Source organism: Nipponia nippon, unplaced genomic scaffold (genome assembly GCF_047370975.1).
Source record: "Nipponia nippon isolate SJK-2023a ecotype South Korea unplaced genomic scaffold, ASM4737097v1 scaffold_5, whole genome shotgun sequence".
Taxonomy (NCBI): domain Eukaryota; kingdom Metazoa; phylum Chordata; class Aves; order Pelecaniformes; family Threskiornithidae; genus Nipponia; species Nipponia nippon.
Window position 1 is genome coordinate 75,279,568 of NW_028262369.1, and position 21,251 is coordinate 75,300,818.

General features: G+C 42.9%; 1 protein-coding gene across 22 annotated transcripts in view; it reads right to left on the reverse strand.

Moving 5' to 3' along the window:
• HNRNPA3 (heterogeneous nuclear ribonucleoprotein A3) overlaps positions 1-20,540 on the reverse strand; it is a 30,896-nt gene extending 10,356 nt beyond the window's left edge. Inside the window, exons 1-15 of one of the 22 annotated variants that reach the window (XM_087730238.1) lie at positions 20,407-20,540; positions 16,269-16,381; positions 15,766-15,789; positions 11,629-11,751; positions 11,392-11,538; positions 11,099-11,309; positions 10,764-10,853; positions 10,595-10,702; positions 10,395-10,475; positions 9,143-9,289; positions 7,743-7,868; positions 7,580-7,651; positions 4,608-7,493; positions 4,445-4,519; positions 1,831-2,144 (exon numbers count right to left, since the gene is read on the reverse strand). In XM_087730238.1, the coding sequence (XP_087586364.1) occupies positions 7,599-7,651; positions 7,743-7,868; positions 9,143-9,289; positions 10,395-10,475; positions 10,595-10,702; positions 10,764-10,853; positions 11,099-11,309; positions 11,392-11,538; positions 11,629-11,751; positions 15,766-15,789; positions 16,269-16,334 (1,176 nt within the window). In that variant the 5' untranslated portion in view covers positions 16,335-16,381; positions 20,407-20,540 and the 3' untranslated portion in view covers positions 1,831-2,144; positions 4,445-4,519; positions 4,608-7,493; positions 7,580-7,598. Of the gene's footprint in view, positions 1-506; positions 630-1,510; positions 1,805-1,830; positions 4,520-4,607; positions 7,494-7,579; positions 7,652-7,742; positions 7,869-9,142; positions 9,290-10,394; positions 10,476-10,594; positions 10,703-10,763; positions 10,854-11,098; positions 11,310-11,391; positions 11,539-11,628; positions 11,752-15,765; positions 15,790-16,268; positions 16,382-20,048; positions 20,201-20,406 lie in introns of those variants that run through there. The other 21 variants (XM_087730237.1, XM_087730239.1, XM_087730235.1 and 18 more) reach the window with 21 other exon arrangements.
• Between the last annotated feature and the right edge of the window lie 711 nt (positions 20,541-21,251).

Sequence of the window (21,251 nt, forward strand, 5' to 3'; positions counted from 1 at the left end):
CTGAATGGCAGAGGCCTCTCCGGTACCTGGTGCAAACTCTCTCCCCCCGTCTCTGTCCGTCTGCAGTCCCACCTGAGCTAACCAGACCAAAGAGCAGGGGTGGGAAAGCAGAGCCGTAGCCACCTTAGCTTCCCCAAGAAGGCGGTTTTGCTCCAGGGCAGCATAATGCCAGGAGCCGTGATCCTATTAACTATATCCCCTTGAAAAGGCAGGGGTCACGGCCAAGCGCCAGAAGAAAGCCTGGCCCACCTTAAGAGAAACGTAACCGTTTCGGACACAACCTCTCCTACCGTGTTACCTGCTGTGAGGTCCTGCCCCACAAAACACCTGTACCTGAGGCAGCAGATCAGCGAAATCACGGAAAAAACTGTAGCCTCAGATCTCCAACACCCCTGGAAGTGCCAGGAGCTCTGCCCGTTACATCAAGTAGTGACATTTGTGTTTTTGCAGAAGACATTGGGAAATGTAAATCCAGGTGACCCAGCTTGCACTTGGAGGCTGCTTACCTTGTTTATACCGACCTTTCTTGGTAGCAACCTGTCAGTCCGTCCCGTGGCGCCGCGCTTGACACGCTCCAATGCCAGCGCGCTCCTCCTTTCGGAGCAAACGGTCAATAGAAAACCTAGAGGCTGGATTTGGTGGACAAAGCAGGTTTATTTGCTCTAGATAGGGCAGCCAAGCACCAGCTAAACTAAATCAAAGATATTGCAGCAGGGAGGGGTGTTTTTCTTGCTGCTGTTGTTCATATGTGCCTCCATTGACTTTGCCAGCAGCGCTGCCTAGGAAGGAAAACGCCCCTACCGCTCGCCAAGCCTGGGTGCACGCTAGGGGAGCATGACACTGCTGCCACGTAAAGCCAGAGGATCTAACCCATATTTAAGGATGGCAATTGTAGAGCACGAGCACTAAGGAGGAAGCGCGCCGAGCTACGGCCCCCGACAGTCTTTCAACACTGATACACGGTAGCTCTAATGCCCAGGCAGGTCTGATGGCAAAGCATGGAGAACCTGAAGAAGAGCTCCTGGGTCCCCCCCGCCACTAACTAGGCTATCAAATGTCTGACTTGGAGAGAAAATGCTCTCTCTAGCTGTAATATAAATACTTTAATTACAAATTGGCTATAAAATAGAGACCTCAGTAAACCCCTTCAATTTGTTCCTTATTTTAGCACTAACGCAAAAGCCAAAGGCAAACGGCACCCTTACGGCCTTTGCAGGGGCCACGCTATTTGTGCCACCCACGTGTCTAAAACCCAACGCAGGGACACTCATTCCATTACCAAGAGCAGCAACAACAAAAAACCTGCAGTTAATGCGGAAGCCTTGTTTGAATTCCACCAGGCAAAGCATCAGTCTGAAGTAACAGGGACCACAACAACTTGCCTTCAGTTTAAACCAGTATTTTTCATATCATGAGCACAGTGAACGTTGTACTTCCGTCGAAACACCCAACATCATTAAGGAAAAAATACGCCACGTTAGATTGTTTTGGTGTATGTGAAAACATCAGGTTGCAAACTACATCCTTCGTTTTATTGTTACTGCCGTACAGAGCACGTTCCCAAACCTGAGAGTGACATTGCCCGGTCTAACGCATGGCAACGCTGACCTCAGACACCGACAAGTCTCCCCCTGGAGATCGTGCGTTTCTTGATCAACACGTTCAGTTTGAAAACTATTAGAAGCGAAGCTGAGGAGCCGGGCTCAACCAAGGTTTTCTGCCTTGCAGTCCCGAGCTAGAAAGACGATCTTGTAACTCACAACGTGTTGCAATAACTTAAGACTGCTTTGTGTTCCTCACAGCGCTGAAAAAAGGTGATGGCCACGCATATTGAGATTGTAAGTCATTTGACAATATACACTTTATTCTGATACAAAATTGAAATATTTTAACACATTTCAATCCATTATGGACTATACTGGAATTTTTCATTTCCATGCTATTTTTAAACTTGTTTAACCACAAGTTCTAAGATCTCAGCACACTAGCACCATTGCTCTTGAAGTCTTTGCCAGTTATTACAACATATTATTCTGTTTCCAATCTTGCGATATTATCTTCTACATGAAGGCCATTTTTCTTCTACGGAGATACTTGGATTACTTTAGTTCAGGAAAAAGCTAATCTTAGATAGAGATGTCAACCTGTAGCACCCACAGCAGAAAAAGAATCATCCATCAGATAGCTGAATTGTAGCGATACTCAAGATCTTTCATGCTCCCCACAATTTAAGATACAAACACTCGTCAGAGACCACAGCGCAATAAGCCAGTGAATATTCTACCGCAGCGGAGACAGTATATGAAAACACGTTAACGTCTTAAACACAGGAACCGAAGACAGCAAGTCAGTACATCACACAATCAACGCTTGAAAGACTAGGAGCGTTCCCCTTCCCGCCTTAAATATTTAAAGCATAGCACAGTTAAGATGCTGTGTTTCATTTCAGTGTTGTATAAGAACAAAACACCTTTATCACATCTCCATCGACCTGGGCCCCTTTTGGGGAAACCCATTTTTACTACCTGGAAGTACCATTTGCTTTTAGATCAACACACAGGTTTAGGCATCAAATAAACTTCTGTAGAACGGCAGCTTAGGGACCAATGCTTCGTTAACTTTACACCTCCCGTCTCCATTTACGGCTGCTGCTTTCAATAGCAGCCACTATAGAAAACCCTCGCCAGGAAAGAATATTCTTAACTCTTGGAAGTGCCTCTTGGACAAAGATAGACCTGACCAAGTACTCCTTAAGGACATGTTTATCTTTGACAAGGTTTATTTCTGAACAAATTGGGGTATGAATAACTGAAATTAAGCAAATTAGTCTGACAAGAGCGTTGGAAATGCAAGTGTGAAAATAATTCTAACAGTGAATATCTAGTTGTATACGTGGTGCAAAACGATCCCTGCAGAGCACAGAGCAAGTCTGCAGTGATGTAGAGTCCTCTGACATTAAGGAAAGGCAGAGCTTTGCTCTATACATAGGCCTAGTAACGGGATGCAAACTAGAAAGAGTTTTTGTTACAGCTTACTTTTGTTAAAACATTTTCAAGATTTTACTGTTAAAAAATTGTTCCCCCTGCCGCCAAGTACAAAAGCATTTGCCCTCAACTGAGCAATGGTCCTGTTGCGACACAGAGAAGCCGAGGCGAGCTCACAGGAGCAACTCTGCTTGCGGAGGAAAAGCAAAGGGTTTCCACCTCCAGGTGCCCACAGGCGAGCTCGCCACCTCAGCAACAAGCTGCCTAGCGTACTACAGCAAGGACGGACTGTGACCGTACTGCAGCAGTTTGAAATTTCGGCTCCACCGTGGCTAACCAAAAACGGTTGTCAGCCTTTTTAAAAAATATATACCGTCAGTGTGAGATTTCCATTAAGTAGCTCCTGATTATATGAAAATCTCAACATTGCCATTGTAAATTACTTTTAACTGTACATTACAACATCAAGAGCTTGCTTTCTGGATGTTTACAGACAGCAGGTAACAAGTTTAAATACTTGAACCAGTCTGTGAACATGCCTAAGCCCTGGGTTAAGCTGAAATGCATAGGTTCCGTTTGACCTTATTTTTCTGAGTAACTGAAGCATAACCAACACTAAAATAGAAACTGGCTTCACAAAAATAATGCGGACTCAGAAATGTATGGCTGAGTTTAAATAGGTACTAGACTACTATGTAAAAGGAGTTAAAAATATCCCAGGCCTGTAACAATCGAAGATGCGGAAAAGGAAATACACGTTCCAAGAGTTAAGAACCAACGTGCACGAAAGCAGATCCCATGGAAAGCTCTTTTGTTGCCATCCATCTGTAGAAATGCGGTTGTGCTTTCAAAGCTGGGCATCACGTGACGGTAGTGGCCTCCGCTAACCCACCCTGCCTGAAAGGACCAGGACCTGGAAGGGAACTCTCTGACCTGGACAGATAAATACAAACCCGCCCGGAAAGCCGAGATTAATGCACTGGGGGGGGACCACTGCTCTAACCAGTGCCAAGTGCCTTTACAGAACGAGCGCAGCAGCAGTCTACCCCACGCAACTGAGAACCGTGACGACCCGCTTCAGTGTCTTCGCCTTCCCGGGTTTCTGTAAGGCGACTCTTTCTATTACAAGGCAAGGAACAATTTCTCAGCCCCCTACCGCCCCCCCCCACCCCAAGTACATTCCCCACAGGAACTCGAGCACACATGTCAAAACATTTATCATTTCTGTCTTGTTGATCTCAGACACGCAGCAATTTTGTACCTGCCAGGATCAGAAGATTCTCGAACAGCAATTATGCCAGCAAGCAACCCTCATCCAGGGCAGGAAACACTGGATGGCGTATGCTGGAATACTTGCTCCTTAGTACTTAAGGCTTTCCTTGATATTAAAGGCTGGCAAAGGAAAGCCTAGAAGGAAATAAGCGTTAAACAAGTGTTTTACTATACGCTACAAATCTTACCCAGTCAGAAACCTTCAATTGAAGAGGATGTGCAAGACATTCCCCATTTTGTCAAGCAGCAGCTTCTCATTCAACCTGAAAATTAAAGAAATTACTCTTACCTTGTTTAAAAACCTCCCACTACTCTTTTTAATTCATGAAAAATTTTAAAGGCAAACCTTACCTATGCTCATTGCCCTTCCTTTCAGGTCTAAACGCTAGACCTATTGATTTTGAGTCAACTCAAGTAGCTATCACTCAAGGAGGTTCCAAAAGGTGAAGAACTCTTGCTAGACTTTCTTCCGATATTTCAGCTGTGATAAGCGGATTTAACTAGCCTTTGGAAAGCTGCTCACTATCAGCACAGTATCTTATGCCTTCACTTTTCTGGAAGTTGAAGCTGTTGCTCCTGCTGCCTTGTCATTCTTTAATTATGCTGACTTCTCCATACTCAATAGGCTGCTGAAGTCCTGTCTTATGAGTCTCCTTAGCAAAGTATGGATCAAAGAAGTACATCCTAGGTTCTTTAAAGCTGGTTAATCACTGTCCTTACACTTTCCCACATCACAAACAACAGCTAAGCTACCCCACCCACCTACAAAGCCATCACTTACATCCATCTCTTAAAAGGTTGCATACAGATCTTGTTCATAAAGTTTATTATGACACTATTTTTCAAAGTTAACATTGTTGTCACAGTACAGCTACAAGAGGCCCTGTTAAAAAGAACACTGTCAATACATTCTAAAAAAATTTAGAAATACCAGATCAATTGTCAGAAGGGACATCAACCCCATCCTCCAGTTGTCCCTGCAATCAGATGCAGGCCCCGGGTACAACTCTACACATCTTCTAGGCGTAGTAACGTACAAAGCAAGTCGGTAGTTAGGTGGCTCACTCCCTAGTGAGTTGTGGTTTAGTTTGCAATGTTTTCAAACTCCAAATGGGTTGTTTAAAAAATGCCTTTATTGAAATACAGCCTCCCCCCCGCCCCAAGCCCAAATTAATATGTACAACAACAGAAGCGTTCACTAAATCACCAATTCTTGCTTTAGAGATATTTTAAAACTCCACAGAAAAGAATAAGCAGACTTTGATATCCAGTTTGGAGGCTACCATCTTGACACCGGATCCTTGTTTTAGTGTACTGCAGTCTAAATACACTCCAATAACAGTGTTTAAATAACATTGTTTAATTTTTTTTTCAAACAACACACTCATTTTTCTACTACTTCTTAAAATTATAATTCATTATTAATATGACTGATTATGCCTTGAGCCATTTCATACATCTTTGCAGGTTCATTCCTACACTGGAATCGCATTTACCTTATACTGCACATTGACCCAGAAGCGAAACAGGTGTGAATAATTCCAATACCATATTGCCAAGTGTCTGAGTATTTCTTCTATTGACTGGGTCCCTACTCTTCTGAGTCTGAATTGACAGAAAGCACTGTCCTGGCAATAGTCGAGAGAGAATTCGCATCAGCTGAGAAAAGGACAGACTGTAGCGCCTTGATTTGGGGGTCAGAAGTGAGAATTGAGTACCATTTCTAGCCGTATGTGCTGATAAGATTTGCTACTCCAGTGCATCAAACCAAATTGCAACACACTATCGTTCTAGCTGTGGACACTCGAGACTGTACCATTCTACATCGTGGGAAGTGTTTCTAGTCAGTAAAATCCAACTAGATGGTGTTTTGCTTTATCTTCGAGCTCTTAGCTGGGCGTAGACGTTCGCAAGGGGAAAAGCTTGAGAACTAGACTACTTAGAGCCCCTCGTGAACGGGCTTTTGGAACGCATTACCTGGGACTGTCAGTGATTACACCTGCGCTACCCTTGGCTCCCAGTCAGAAGAATGTGTCCAGAAAATTGCCTAGGGTGCATGCAAGAAAGTATATAGCCATTAAGTTATGGAGGAACATACCTATTACTCTCACTATGACGCCTCATTCAATCAAAACAGTGCAGTCTGGTGCGAGGGGGAGGGAAATGGGGACAAAGGAAGGGGATGAAAATCCCAAGCCACCCTCCCCAAAGTATAGTTTTATTGAAACAGAATCATTGTATATCCCAAGGAAACAGGCACTTGATTCCCCCCACCTTAACTTCTCGGGAATTACAGTAAATATAAAGGTAAAAAGCAAGTTTCTTTTTCTCTTCACCCAAGACTTAAGCAACTGCAGTTATCCCTTATACATCTCAAATGAGACGGGACACAGCTTTAATGGGTCTAAAGTTGGTCTTGTTAAAATATTTATCATGCCTTATTTTCTTGAAGCGCTAGTACTAATACAGAACTACAAATTAAAAAAATATGCACAAACCAAAAAGTAATTTGAAATTTTCATTAAGGTAAAGCTTAGTTCTATAATTCACAAACACTAATTTGAGTAACTCAATCCTAGTTATACATCTAAACAAACTATAATGCAACATACAGATGTTTTCCCTCTGTATGCCTATGTAACTCATGTCAATGACAGTTACATATATACACTGAGACTAGACCCCTTAAGACTGCAAATCAATAGGTGTTTCTATTGTTAACTTTAAATTAATACAAAATAGTAATTGAGAAATGCATTAATCCTCTCTATTAACTAACAAGGAAACACCCTCAACTACATTTTATTTCTGTTATAGAGTTCTCTGTACTAAATGTGGAAAAACTGAACTACACAAATATTGAAAAGTTAAAAATTCCTTAATTTGTTTATTCCTGGTACCACTACCACAATTTACAGGGCAATATACCTGATGTAATGGGAAAATAAAAAGAAAAAAGAAAAGACAAAGCTACAACAGATAAAGACCTCAGGAATGTACATCTAATCGACACTACATTGCATTAATCAATAGCTGCACTTTTTGCAAACTGTGGCTATGACAGTCCTGAACAAGAAGGGTTTCCTGTTTAAGCTGCGGTAACTTTTCTGACTATGGATCATCGCTCCTTCTGTGGCAGATTTTACAGTTCCTCTAATGCATTTGGGACGACTGTCTCAAAGTAACCTGCAGCTTTCCTGACAACTCCTCGCTCTCTCTCCTGCTAAGAACTGTAGCCTGTTGAATACAGGATAAGAAAATTATTACTCTCAGTGAACAGTTGTACATTATTAATCATCATTATAAATATGCATTACACCTACCCTTTTTCTGGTAGCATTTTTAGAATCTTCTACCACCATAGCCCCCACTTCCACTTCCAGATCCATAACCACCTACAAAAAACAGGGTGTACATTGAAATACAAAATTAACAAGAAATTTTAAACAAAAAAAAAAAAAAATTTCTGTACAAAATCATATTTACCACCATAGGGACTGCCTGAACTTCTGCCACCAAAGCTGCCACCACCTTTCATGGGACCATAGTTAGACTGCTGTTGTCCACTGTAATTGCCAAAATCATTATAGTTTCCACTTCCACCATAATTACCTGAAACAAATGCAGATTTATAAAGCCACTTTTGTTCAACGCTTAGGACAGGAAGCTTGCCTAATTATGACATCCAATATAAATGCAAATTGTAATTGTTTAAAACAATTTAAAGTAGAATTGCAAGCACTTTGCATGCTACCTCTACTCACAATGTACAAATGACAGAAGACCCTTAGCATTTTGAAGATCAGAAACTGGTATTCCACTGAAGTGGAAAAACATCGTGCTGTACTAGAAAACTGACACAGTTTTGAGTAGGCAATTTGAAGTTAACACAACAGACCAAATTTAAGGCCCCCAAACTCAGAAGAACACGAGTTTCACCACCATTCTTCCGCTGCCCAATGCTTTGCATGTATTACAACAATGTAAACTACGTACCATTTTTTTTTTCTCTAAAAAGTGATAGAACTGGAACGAGCATGCTGCACGTACACATCAGAGGGTATAATAAAGTATGCAGCAGATTTTGCAGCTTAACTCCCCAAACTTGCATTAGTCCTTCCAAGTTCTTACTGCTCCTTCTCCAACAATTCTAGTAAAGAACCTAAGCTGGTTTTGTATTTGTGGGATACCCTTACCAGAAACATCCTGTCTATCATTAAAGACCTCCATAGAAGTCACCCCAGATTTAAAAGTTAACCTTATTGTTCAGAAATCCCTGCAGGAAAATTAATACTGACCACGTAAAACACGGCTAAACTGATCATACAACAAGACGTAGCTAGATGTATTTTGGTTAGATATTAACATAGATTTTAAATGCACTCATCAAGGGTTTACGCTAGTTAAGGCTGTAAAAGAGTATTATAATTATGTGATTTCCAGTTAGTCTAATTAGAATGTGTAACTGGCAAAAGAACTGCTTTTATAAAAGTAACTTGAGTAGCTCATTTCACAGGCGAACGATAAAAAAGCTTATAGAAACTTAGATGCACACTCCTCACCAAGAAGGATGTGATCTACATGATGTGAACTGGTATCTGGTAGCAACAGCATACGTCAAACGGTCAGAAGTTTAAAAATTCTCCTACTCTACCTCCACACACAGATTTATAGCTGCTGCTTTTTAAAAAGTAAGTTCCAGGCAAAACAGTGTTGTAGAGTGTATCAAAGCTGACCCAGAGGGAAAAGAACTTTCCTTATGTAACACAGCATTCTGCATTAAGACCTAATTGCACAACTCATTTTATGCAGTATCATACTTCAGGCATTGTACAATTCAGACCTGCCTAAAAAAACTAGGTATCTAATTAAAGCTGGCATCTTACCACCACCAAAATTTCCTCCTTCATTGTAGCCATCATATCCTCCTCCTCCACCTCCATATCCACCACCTGGGTTTCCATATCCTGGTCCTCCACCACCACCATAACCTCCTCTGCTGCCATAGCCAGGACCACCTCCATAGTTGCCACCTTTGAATAAAAGAGTCATACTAAACACACCAAAGCTAAATAGTGGTAAGAAAAGGTCCATTTAACAACAACAACAAAAAAACCCCAATGCAACAACAAAAACAAAAAATAAAAATGTCCCACAATGTTTTCCCTGTATTGTATTCATTGCGGTTGCATAATTTATCTAAACTACTTAGTCCAAACAAAAAAACTCCTTAGTTTATATATACCCTTTAAGCACAATATTTAGAAGTTCATTCTGGCTCACAAAAATACATAGACATGCTGCTACCACCACCACCACCCATTACATGTGTTAACTGTCTCTTTACACAAATGGCTTTGTCAGTACTCTCTATCATCCTCTTCATTCCTCTGAACTGAAATGACTCAGAAGGCAAAACCCTCAGAAGAATTCTGGTTTACAGTTCTTATGTAGACTTACAGCTTTATCTACATGTGTGTCAAAGCTACTGGACGTTCTTTTTTTCTAATCACATAAAGCATATCTGAAAGACTTAGTATTCCAGATGCTGATCTGGTCTCCGATATTTTGATGGAGTAGTTCCAAACTGGGAAATAGTTCCCAAGAACTCAGCATCACTACATATATCTGCTTATAGAATCAGGACACAAGTAACTACATGCTACTTGCCTCAGATCCCCCCCGCCCAAGTGCTACTTCCACAGCCATTTGGTAATTTCCACAGTTCTCTTTAGATGCATTTTGGATACTCATCCAAACTTCATCATGAAAAAGATACTACTGAGCCATGAAAAGTCTTACAGTTGATTGAAAAGATTTCTGGTATGTTAGTTGGTCACTGCTTTATTCAGTTTTGGTTGTCTCAACCGACATCACAATCTTCATTTAGTTCTCAATAATCATAAACAGCTGCTGCATGACCTCATGACATGATGTTATTTAAAGGGTAAATATAGAGGAGTATTTTTTTTCCACCCATCATTTTGCGGGGAAAACAAAAAACCTTTAACTCTTCACAGCTCTACAATGTAGAAAACATTACCAACAAAGTAGACTTGGTTTCCAAGGTGAAGGCAAGATTTACAGCTGATTATAACGTGGGGGGGGGGAGGAGGGGGGAGTGAACAATACACTTACCATCACCAAATCCATTGTATCCGTCACCACCCCCAAAGCTTCCTCTGCTCCCACCACCGCCACCACCACCCCCATAGCCTCCTGGAACACAAAACAGATGAGAATGTTTTCCTGAACACACGTGGTAAGTGTTTAAGCCAACTAACACAGGAAATAAAAACCCAGAAATCACATTCTACATAGACATTCCAGTCATTTACCTCTTCCACCAAAGTTTCCTCCTCGGCCAAAGTTCCCTCCACCACCTCCGAAGTTTCCACGACCCATGAAGTTGCCTGAGCCACCGCCACGACCTACAAAATGTTTTACTTAAATTACATTAATTGAAAACCAGTTACATAAAATAACTATGCACAACTCCAAACTCACCTCTCTGAGAGCTAGCAGTCTGCATCTCTTGTTTTGAGAGTGCTTTTTTCACTTCACAGTTATGTCCATTTATAGTATGATATTTCTGAACTAGAGAAAATTGTGAAATAGGAGAGTTAGAAAATCAAATCATTGAAAGCAATATGCTGTAAAACTCTCATACAAGGCTACTGTAAGGCATGACCACACTTTAAAAGGAAAATTAAATCTACCCCATCTCTTACAATAGACAAGCAGTTGATTATGCCAACATCTTACATTCCACACACTGCTGTTCTGAAATTCAATGTTACACTTTTGTCCCGTAAGTCACTTCTCACTAAAGAGTTACATACCAACAATTTTATCAACTGTATCATGATCATCAAAAGTTACAAAAGCGAAGCCTCTTTTCTTTCCGCTTTGCCTGTCTTCCATGACTTCTATGGTTTCAATCTTGCCATATTTTTCAAAGTACTCCCTTAAATTATATTCTTCTGTATCTTCTTTAATTCCACCAACAAATATTTTCTTTACTGTGAGATGTGCCCCAGGCTTTACAGAATCCTACAACACCAAAAATTACATTCAGTGTTTTAAATTATTAGGTAACGGTTAGGAAATAAGGTTAACAGAAACACTAACTTACCTCCCTCGAAACTGCTCTCTTTGGTTCAACCACGCGTCCATCAACCTTATGCGGTCGAGCACTCATGGCAGCATCCACCTCCTCCACGCAAGAGTAAGTCACAAAGCCAAAGCCTCTGGAACGTTTTGTTTGTGGGTCTCTCATCACCTGCAAAAACATAGGGGGTACTCTGCATTTCTGCACTAAATTAAGTACCTATAACCTTTCAAAAGCGTAAACTAATATCTGACACTTTACCACACAGTCCGTGAGTGTGCCCCATTTTTCAAAGTGTTCTCTCAAGCTATCATCTGTTGTTTCAAAGCTCAGACCTCCAATGAACAGCTTTCTCAACTGCTCCGGCTCCTTTGGCTCATGGCCCTACAAAATAAAAAATCAAAAACATATTTTGAATACAAACCACAGGGTTAAAATTTCACAGAATTACTAAAATTATAACTACAAATAGGTGGAATATATTTACATAAAAACAAAGACTTCTAATGGCTTTAGACAGCAGCATAGTAAACACTTAATGAGGTGTGATTTTAATTAAAACACTAACTAACTAACAACTTAAGAGTGCTCAAATGCAAACAACAGTAAAGAGATTTCAATATACTAAATAATTTGGTTGCTCCCCACCCCCCTGGAAGTGCATTCATTTCATGCCTATCTTATGTTCGAGTTGCATATTGCTCTGTAGGGATTAGCAATGAATAGATAATAGAATGCTAGATAAAGGGAAGTCCTAACACTTTATGAAGCATAATCATGAGGACCTATAAAAAATTTAAGAATACAGTGTACAAGAAAAAAAGGTTATTGTCCAAATTAAGTGTCTCGTCTTTTGGGATATCCATTTTGAAAGGTTATTTTTATGCATTTTGAAGGAATTTATCAACTCTTATATCCTTAAAATTTTAAGTTTTGTACTCAGATAATTTTGGAGGTTGAGTGCATGCAAGCAAGACCATAGAAGTACCTATGTGGTTTTCAGTGTTATGGGAAATACCTCTTAAATGTGAATCAACATGGACTTATGCCTTACAGATAAAAAAACGTCTTGAATAATGACTACTCAGTGACCAGTAGTGGTTACAACTACTGGAATAAGAGTGGTACCTTAACAAGCATTGTAAAACAAACTTAAGTTTAACTGAAGCTCTTGACAATATCACCTATGTATGACCAGCCACATTTTAAAATGTGCTAATTTTCAGAGCCCCGTTTTCTATAGCACGATTAAAGTGGGCTTACATATGCATTCATGTTTCTGCTCTCTTTCAGTGTTGCATGGTTTTTTTTTTTTTAGTTAGGCATGGCATATCCCCGTACATTTGACAGAAGCTTATGGAAAATTATTTTACAACTTTCTCTCATCACCAAGACAGAGAAGTCTTACAAAAAGCAACCAGATTAAAATCTTATTTAGCAAGCTGGTTCTTTTGTGCATGTAAAACACTCCACAAGGTGCTGGCTAGCTATGCTGCACGACTTCACTGTTTCTGCTGCAGTGTGTTAGCCTAGACTAGATGCAGCATTAGCCTGAGAGCTGAACTACATAAAACCAGCCAGACTTCTACATGTAGATGTCTTGCTTCAAACCTGAAGGTGAAGCGCTTTAACCTCTGGCACAGTTTAAATAAAGGGGGTGGTGGCGCTAGGGTTGGTCAGAAAAGCGTACGTCCCTTTGAATGCAGCATAACCACCCTAAAGATCAATGGATATTGTGAAGCAATACATGGCAAAAGAGAATTTCTGAATTATATACTGCTTTAGGAAACCATTGGCTTATAAATGTTCAGGTTGTGCTACAGGAAACAATGCGTAAGATTATGAAAAGCTGGCTGGGAAGTAGATCCCTGCTCTTACACCTGCTAAACTTAGCGAGAAAGAGCCCCAGCATTCTCGGTAACAACTTTCTATTTAAGGCACTAACTTTTTTACTACAGGAACACTACATAAATGACTGACAATCAGTGGTCCCCTGACTACAAAGCAAAGCTTCTTTCCTATGGTCATCCAAGTGGTCTGGACTACAGAAGTATAATTAAAAAAAACATCTCCCTTCTAACTGGACGTAAACTTAAAATCCTACAGGGTGACACACCTACTGTATATAGAAACTGCTTTAGGTTAAGTGAAATATTGTTTTCTGCTGGTAATTGCATTTTTTTTAATCTACTGACACTACTTATTTTTTAGCTAGGTTATGTTAAAGCTGGCAACATTAAGCGTTTCAGACTCACCTACTCATATTAAAAGAAATCTATTATGTGAAAGTGTAGAGTTTAGACTTCTCCGAAACCAAAAACCTACATAAGGAAAAACTGGACAGACTTTTTACAGTTCTCTGACACCCCTCAAGGCTACAGGGTTTTCGGTTAGCTACTCAGACTGCTTTTACCTTAAAAGAATGACCACAGAACTCTTCAGGTCACTCCTGAAAGGAAAAGTGAAGTCCTTTTCTGCTTATTTTTATATGTGCACATGAACTGCCATTCTCATATGGGAGGAAAAACACTTACTGTTACAACTTCTCTCTTCTATTGGAGAGAAATTATCCTTAGGACACACCTATGTTATAGCAACTCTCCACAAAAATAAAAGGCAACATTTTCTTTGGGAATTAGTTGGTTTTTTTCAGGCATTTTGTTCTCACTGGGGATAAGCCTCTCTGGGGTTTTCAGAGTGCTGTCCTCTATCACACAAGATGTTGCTTCTCAGTACTTCTGCTGCAAGCTAGTTGTAACAGCAGCCTCTCCTGAGCAGCTAGCCTTGCACAACACATCTCTCCCTTCCTCCCTAGTGTCACTACCACACTGCTTCAACAGGATCGGCAGGCTCCCTCCCACTCAGCCAATACTGCGGGCCAGCACGCCATTTTGCAGCACTCCTTCGCGGGGGGTGGGGTGGGGAATAGCGGTAAGAATGCCCAGCTTGCCTGCAGCCAGCAAGAAGCTTTGTTTCCCCCCCTAAGCAGTTAAAGGGACTTCCCAAACATATTAATAGGCTCTGAGGAGGCGTGGAACTTTCTTTCCAGCCCTGACTAGTGACTTCCTCCCTCAAGCCAAAGCTCTACGCAGCACCGGCTGCCTCCATTTTGTGAGCGCTCTCCTCTCCTCCACCCTCAATATGGAGCCGGCGGGGCGGGGCCTCGGGAACGCACGCGCCCCGCCAGCGCTGGCCACGTCCCAGCGCCGCAGTGGCGCCGCGGCAGCGCCCCGCCGCCGGGCAAGAGCCGGCGCGGGGGGGCACAGCTCCGGCCGGCAAGGGCGGCCCAGGAGGAGGGCAGGGAGAGGCCGGCATTGCCCGAGCATCTGGTTCCCTCTGCTCACCCTTTCTCTCGATCGAAATCCAACTGCCGGTTCCTACGGTCCCACCCAAAACCCCGAACGCTCAGCGCAGCCTAACTGCACCTCTCTCAGAAGAGAGGAGGAAAAAATGGCACCTGGCACCAACCCCCCGCCGGGATTGCTGTAAACACCTAATCTTCACAGAAATCCCAAGACCTTTTGCCAACGCTGTTGCAGATAGATGTTGCCTTTATTCTGCGTTTGCTATAAACTTAACTTTCACATGGCAGGGGTTTTGAATAATCAGCCTTTTGGAGCTGCAGTACTTCTCTCTAAAGGCGCTGCTTTCAGGCAGAGCCCTCCCGTGCACCCTCCCTCTGTAACACCAGCAAGCGTCCCCAGAGCGCCTGGCACCGCACCTACGCTCATCTGTGGCTAAACCCACAAGATGAGAGTGCTCCAGCCCGCAGGCAGCCCAACCCTAGACCGCCTTCTGACAGGGGAAAGCTCACAGGCAACTGGGGCCTCACCAACTTTCTCTGTGAAACATTTTCTGTAGAAACTTAATAGCTTCTCAGTACATTCCTGGCCAAGCCTACTTTTGTCAACCACAAGAGCTTATTAAACAGCCAGCGAGCGACCTGAGTTACATTCTATCCAAAGTCCAAGAGCAGTGGGACAGTTGCAACATTCCTTCCAGAAGGACTTTACACACCGCACTTCAATACAAAATAACCACACTACCAGATACATGCAACTCGGACAAGGTTTGTTCTTAATTCAACTGTACAGGCCCTCCCACATTGCAGTAGTGTTATCATTCCAGAAAAAGTTGGTTTGAACTAGCTAAAATATTCAGGCACCCTGGAAAAGTAATGTTAGAAAGCAAAGAAATAAAATAAACAATCAGAAAACGTCTCAGTTATAAGCTACATAAGCATATTTAATACCCTCTTTGCTGATCTTAGAATTGAGTTTATGTTCTGAAGGGTATCAAAACTTTTTATTCCCCCCCCTCCCATTTCCACACCCTGCCCCAAAGTAACTAGCTCCCATCCTCCCAGAACAGCCCCAACATCTTCTCTATACTACGCACCTTATTCAGTCTACGGTATTTCTGCTAGAAGCAAAAGAAAACAGTTATTTTTACTTAGTACAGCCTCGCTTTCATTTGCAGTGACTATTAGGCAACCATTTTTATTAAAAAAAAAAAAAAAAAAAAAGAAAGAACCTGTCTTCATTCCCACTAAAAACAGGACTTTGAAGATACGAAAGAGTCAAGTTCCCGCTGATACTCTGAGGATGCATGAATTTCTTAAAAAAATAATTATACCTTGCTTTAATCACAAACATACATTTAATCAGTTTTGTTATAACAGAAAACTAGAAAAGCAGAATTTCCCCACTATACATAACACCCCACCCCTTAAAATTGTAATATACAGCGATTTAAAGTTACTCCACTAAAATGGGGATGAAGAAGGTAGAAAAAAAAGCTATGAATTCATACATCAGATAGAAATGGTTAAGGCGTGTTTTTTTTTAATCTTTACCCCTTAAAGCTACTTTTTAAATTAAAAAAAAAAGCAATCCTCTCACCTGTGAGGATCGTCTTCCTTTCCTCTTGTAGTCCTCCACATCTCTCTCTTCCTTAAGAGCAGCCATTTTGGAAGGGTACTCTTAACTCAGCCTTTCTTTTAGATCTAGGAAACCTAGAAAACAGGTTGGATAAGTCAGTACTTACCCCAATTCCTGTGAAGCAGGGCCTTCTTTGGCTGCAACGCACGGGTGTGGCTTTATAGGCGGAAATGGGAGAGGGGTGAAAGTAGAGAAGAATGTAAGTATTTAAAAGGACAGTTAAAATCCTCAAACTATTTTGCTCATGATTAAGAAGAGGTGCAGAGGGAACATCTGCTACCCTAGTAAACGTCTTTTTACAACTGTTGGAATAACTAGCTAAAATCTGTAGAAAACAACCTATGTTGATTACTGTCTTACACAACTATAATGAATACAACTGGTACAGGGCAAGCAAATTCCACCTTTGATACCCCAAACCCACTACCTAAATCAAATTCTACTTCTCTAGATTTTAAATCCAAAAATATTTAACATTTTGCAATTACTGCTTACTAGAATTATCTTATGGGTAATGTATTGTAATCAGTGATCCAGCAGCCTACAAAACTGGAATGCTAGAGGATGTGTTAAATGTTTTCTGTATGGAAAAGTATTTTCCACTAACACCAGTGCAAGAATCCTTTACTGATTCTATTCTTGCAACATCAGAAATTTTAACACTTGACCCTCAGCAATCGGTAGCACTAGTCATCTGCATTACTTTTGCTTCCAAGTGATGTATTTGATTACTTCCCTGTACTCTCTATTTACACGCCCAACTTTTCACAATGTTATGTACATATCATTACAAAAATCAAGTATTTCACAAGGTAAGCTCAGTGAATGAATCCATATCTAAGCATTCAAACAAAAAAATTCATGTTCCCTTTAGCCTCCATTATTTCAAGTTTCCTGAGATCATTATCTGTCTTACTACACTGTACTAGTATCTTTGGCTACAGTTCATCACTGCTTCGGACATTTCTTGAAACTTTATTATAGTAGCCAAAATAGAACACTGTCAACTAAATAAGATGCTTCTGTAAAACTACATTTGTGCTGCATTAAAATCATTGATATTTACGAGATTAGGTGTATATTTTGGTGGGTTCTTTGTTTGTTTGGGTTGTGCTTTTTGGGTTTGTTGTTTTGGGTTTTTTTAAGTTTTATTCCTGCAAATACTGCATAGGGGAAGGCAGGCAGGTCTCTACTAATGACCAATATGTACTGTTATTCAGAGTGAAAATTATTATTTAATATAATTCCATGTTAAAATCCAGCTTCAAATTAAACTCAACTGTGAAATCATGAGTACCACAGTTTAATGCATTAACAGTTTTAAAGGTTTTAAGTAACATGAAAGTGTTTGTATTATCTTCAGTTCCTCTCTACACAATGTTAAACCTGCTCTTGAAATCCTTTAAATCAAACATCAGTTTGACTTAGGAGGTATTATGATACTAAGTGTTTCAACTGAGCTGTTCAATTCCTTAAGTCATACGGGGGAGGTATGAAACAGAACGTTAACAATTCAAGGGCTTTTAAAGAAGTAGCTGTATGGCAACATAAAACTTTTGAGAACTGTTAGGGAGGAAAGGGATAAGCCTATTTAAATACGTTTTTAAGTAATTAAAAGTATGCAATCCCTCTCTGGTTTTATCACCTGCTGCTTTCCCCAGTGAGGCTCCATGCTGGCCAACATAAAGCTCTTGGGCATGGTCTCTGCCATGATGGCCTCTGAAGGCCATCATGGTCAGAAGAGAGTTGTCTCCTTGCTGATGCATATCATCAGCTGAAGTGGAACACAGCCCTGTTCAGCCCTATTCTACTCTGCCTCATAGAAAGCTGTTAAAAAAGCTGTCAATATTAGCCTTTTTTATACTTAACATTAACAAAATACTATATTCAGCTCTAAATAAAAATATTCAGAACATTTTTATCAGCTGAGTTAAACTAGCATTGAAACAGTTGTATACTGCAACTTTACAGAACTGAAAGTAGCCTCAGAACACATCTGTTAGTTATAATGAGCAGAAAGTCACTAGAAGATGTCTCATTACTCAAAGGAACTTATAATGCCACTGTATCTCTTACAGAGACAAAAAGTAAGACAACAGAGGCGAAACAGACATTCCAAAGATGGAAGTTTACCTGTCCATTCAGACAATACTATGGAGATGTATTGGTCTTTTCTGTAAATAGCTAAAGAAAGTTGGACCTAATGTGCATACAGTATATTGTGCCAAACCTAAGAGTTAAAACAGCAAAACAATAGATTTTCAGCTTTAAGTGTGTTGGCAGTTGATTCCCAACGCCAACAGGAACGTCTGCTGGGAAAAAAACAATATATTAGCTTAATAACTTATGTGATGAGTTTCCAAGCTTCACTGAAGCATGTTCAAGTGCTTTGAACTCATCGTCCCTCCCAGTTGTCAAACTATTCAACAACCCTGAAGCAGCTAAAACAATTGCTTACATGGAAAAGTTATTTTTAGCTGTTTTGCTAAGGGATCCAGTTTCTTCTCTGCTTTTAGTGTAGGAACAAAAATTAGCGTGACCTGTTGGTTTCTCTGTTCTCAATTCTCTAAAGTTTCAGCTTTCAATGAAGGGGTCAAGATAAAGGAAAAAAAAAACCCTGCACCATTTTTGCTCACCATACTTTACTTGCAATACTTGAGCAAAAGAACTTAGCTTTTGAGGAGAGGAAAGAAAAGCAAGGGGGGATATCACAACAGTATTTCCCTCCAGGTAGGGTGCGGATAATTGCCCCAGCGTGCATTTGATCTCGACTTCATTCAAATTAAGGAAAATTTCAACCAAGGTTTGTGCAAGACTGCCTCTTCCTGTTGCCTACCAGGATCATGGCGGGATGCCACCGAATGTCGTGGCTCTTGTGCATGTGTGGCTGGGGGAGTGGAGAAAGGGAAATGGGAAACTATCTGAGAGAGCTTTGCACTGTGCCTTCCCCCACCTCCCCGGGCAGCAAAAGCTCGCTACACGTGCTAACTTCCCTCGGAAAGGGGGTGAGAGATACTAGGGAGATGCTGCAACGTGTACCAGCATTCCTCAGCGAGAAGCACAGCACTAAATGACCTTAATGCTTTAAAAGTCTCTTCCGAGGAAAGTGAGTGGGAAAAGAATATCCCCAGCGCGCTACTCCGGGTAGCTTACATGGGGGGAGCAACGGAGGACAGAACAATGACACACGCATGTGCGGGACTTGCTTCTCCCCACTCTCGCCCGCATACGCGCCTAAGCGTTTCGGTGTCCCCCAGGATAGCTGAGGAAGGCCCTGCTACCCACAGCCCTGTCCCAAGCCCAGGGCCAGGCCTCCCCCCGCCGCCCGCCCACGCTCTGGAGCGCAGCGAAATGGCGGCCGCAGTCGCTGTGCCCGAGGGGCCGCAGGGCGGAAGCGCAGCCTCTCCCGCACCCTCCCTCTTCCTGCCAGCGGCCGCCATTGCGGGCTACCGCACCATGTCGCGGCGAAAAACGAGTCTGGAGCGCGGCAGAAACGCTACGAGGAGGCGGCGGCCGCTCCGGGGCGGCAGCGGGAACGGCGGGGGGAACCGCGAGGGGCACCACGACGTGCCCCCGCCTGCCCGCCGCGCCCTACGCTCCGAGCCCGTCCCGCCCGGGGGCTCCGGCGGAGAGTTACAGCAGCTCTGCTGCCGCGGGGGAGGGAGGCCGCTCCACCTCGCCCTCCACCCTGGCGCAGCTTCGCCTAGCGGGTCCCGCTCCCCGCGCGCGGCGGGCAGTTACCTCCATTTTGTGACCAGACTCGCCTCCTTCGGTATCAATATGGAGCCGAGAGGAAGAGGAGGGGGAGGGCGGAGGAGGGGTCACGTGGTGGGAAGGCGGGCTGCGGGCACCGCGCGACGGGGCGGAGGGGGAGGGGAGGGCTGGCAGCCGCGCGCGCGCGCGCGGCGGCCGTTACCGCTTTCTTCTCGGCGCCCGCCGCCGCCCCTCCCCCCCTCCTTCCCGTCCGTCCGCCGCGCCGCGCCGCCAGCCCTGGGCCGCACTGGGCCGAGCGGCCCCTTCCCCACCGAGAGGGGGGCAAAGGAGGGAGCGAGGGAAGTTGGGGGTCGAGGGGGAGAGGTGAGAGAAGATAAGATATAACCGTGCCAGCCTTCAGTTAAGCGCCTTCCCGCCCTCCTCCGTCCCACGCCGGCAGCCGGCCTAGCGCACTAACCGCTGTGGGGGAGGCGGCGCCGGCGCGCAGCCGTGACTGGTGCGCACGGGCGGGCACCGCCTCTCCGCTCCACGTAAGGCCGCCCGCCCGCCGGCCGGCCGGCCGCCTCCCCCCGCCGCGGCTGCCCGCCCCCGCCTGCTGCTCAGCGCGGGCCCGCAGCCCCGCGCGGCTCGCGAGGCGACACCTCGGCTGCCTGTGAGAAAGGGGAGCCATCGAAATACCCGCCGTGAGGGAGGCTGTTGGTCAGACGGGTTAAAATACTTTGTAGGACAGAAAAGAAAAGGAAAGGAGGGAATGCGATGCTTACAGAGGACTTCTGCAGGAGTATCAGGGTATGCCTGAGGCGCCCAGGACCTTCTAAACGAAGTTACTTGTCTCCACGTATTGTTTTTATCCTGGAGACGCTGCAAAGAAGCAACGGAAAGATGTGCTCTCTGGAGACTGTGTAGCACTCACCCTTTGAAAGTGAGGGTAGGTTAGTGTATTTCTGGTTGAATACCAAAACACATCCAAGCAATAAGTTTTACAAACTTCTCCATAGCTTCTCAAGCAGAGGCATTGCCTGTGTCTTTTAATGGCATTTGTCATCATAAACCAGCATAGAGAGTTTAAAAGAAAGGGTCTTTGCAAGAATTTCGTATAGAATAAAGCATAGTTAAGCACATACATAACAAATTTGTCCTTATCTGGAAAATGACATCAGGAAATACAGCATTATAAAAACCTACCCTTCAAGTCAAAGTTTCTTGTGTCTTGGTTATCTCTATCCGCTC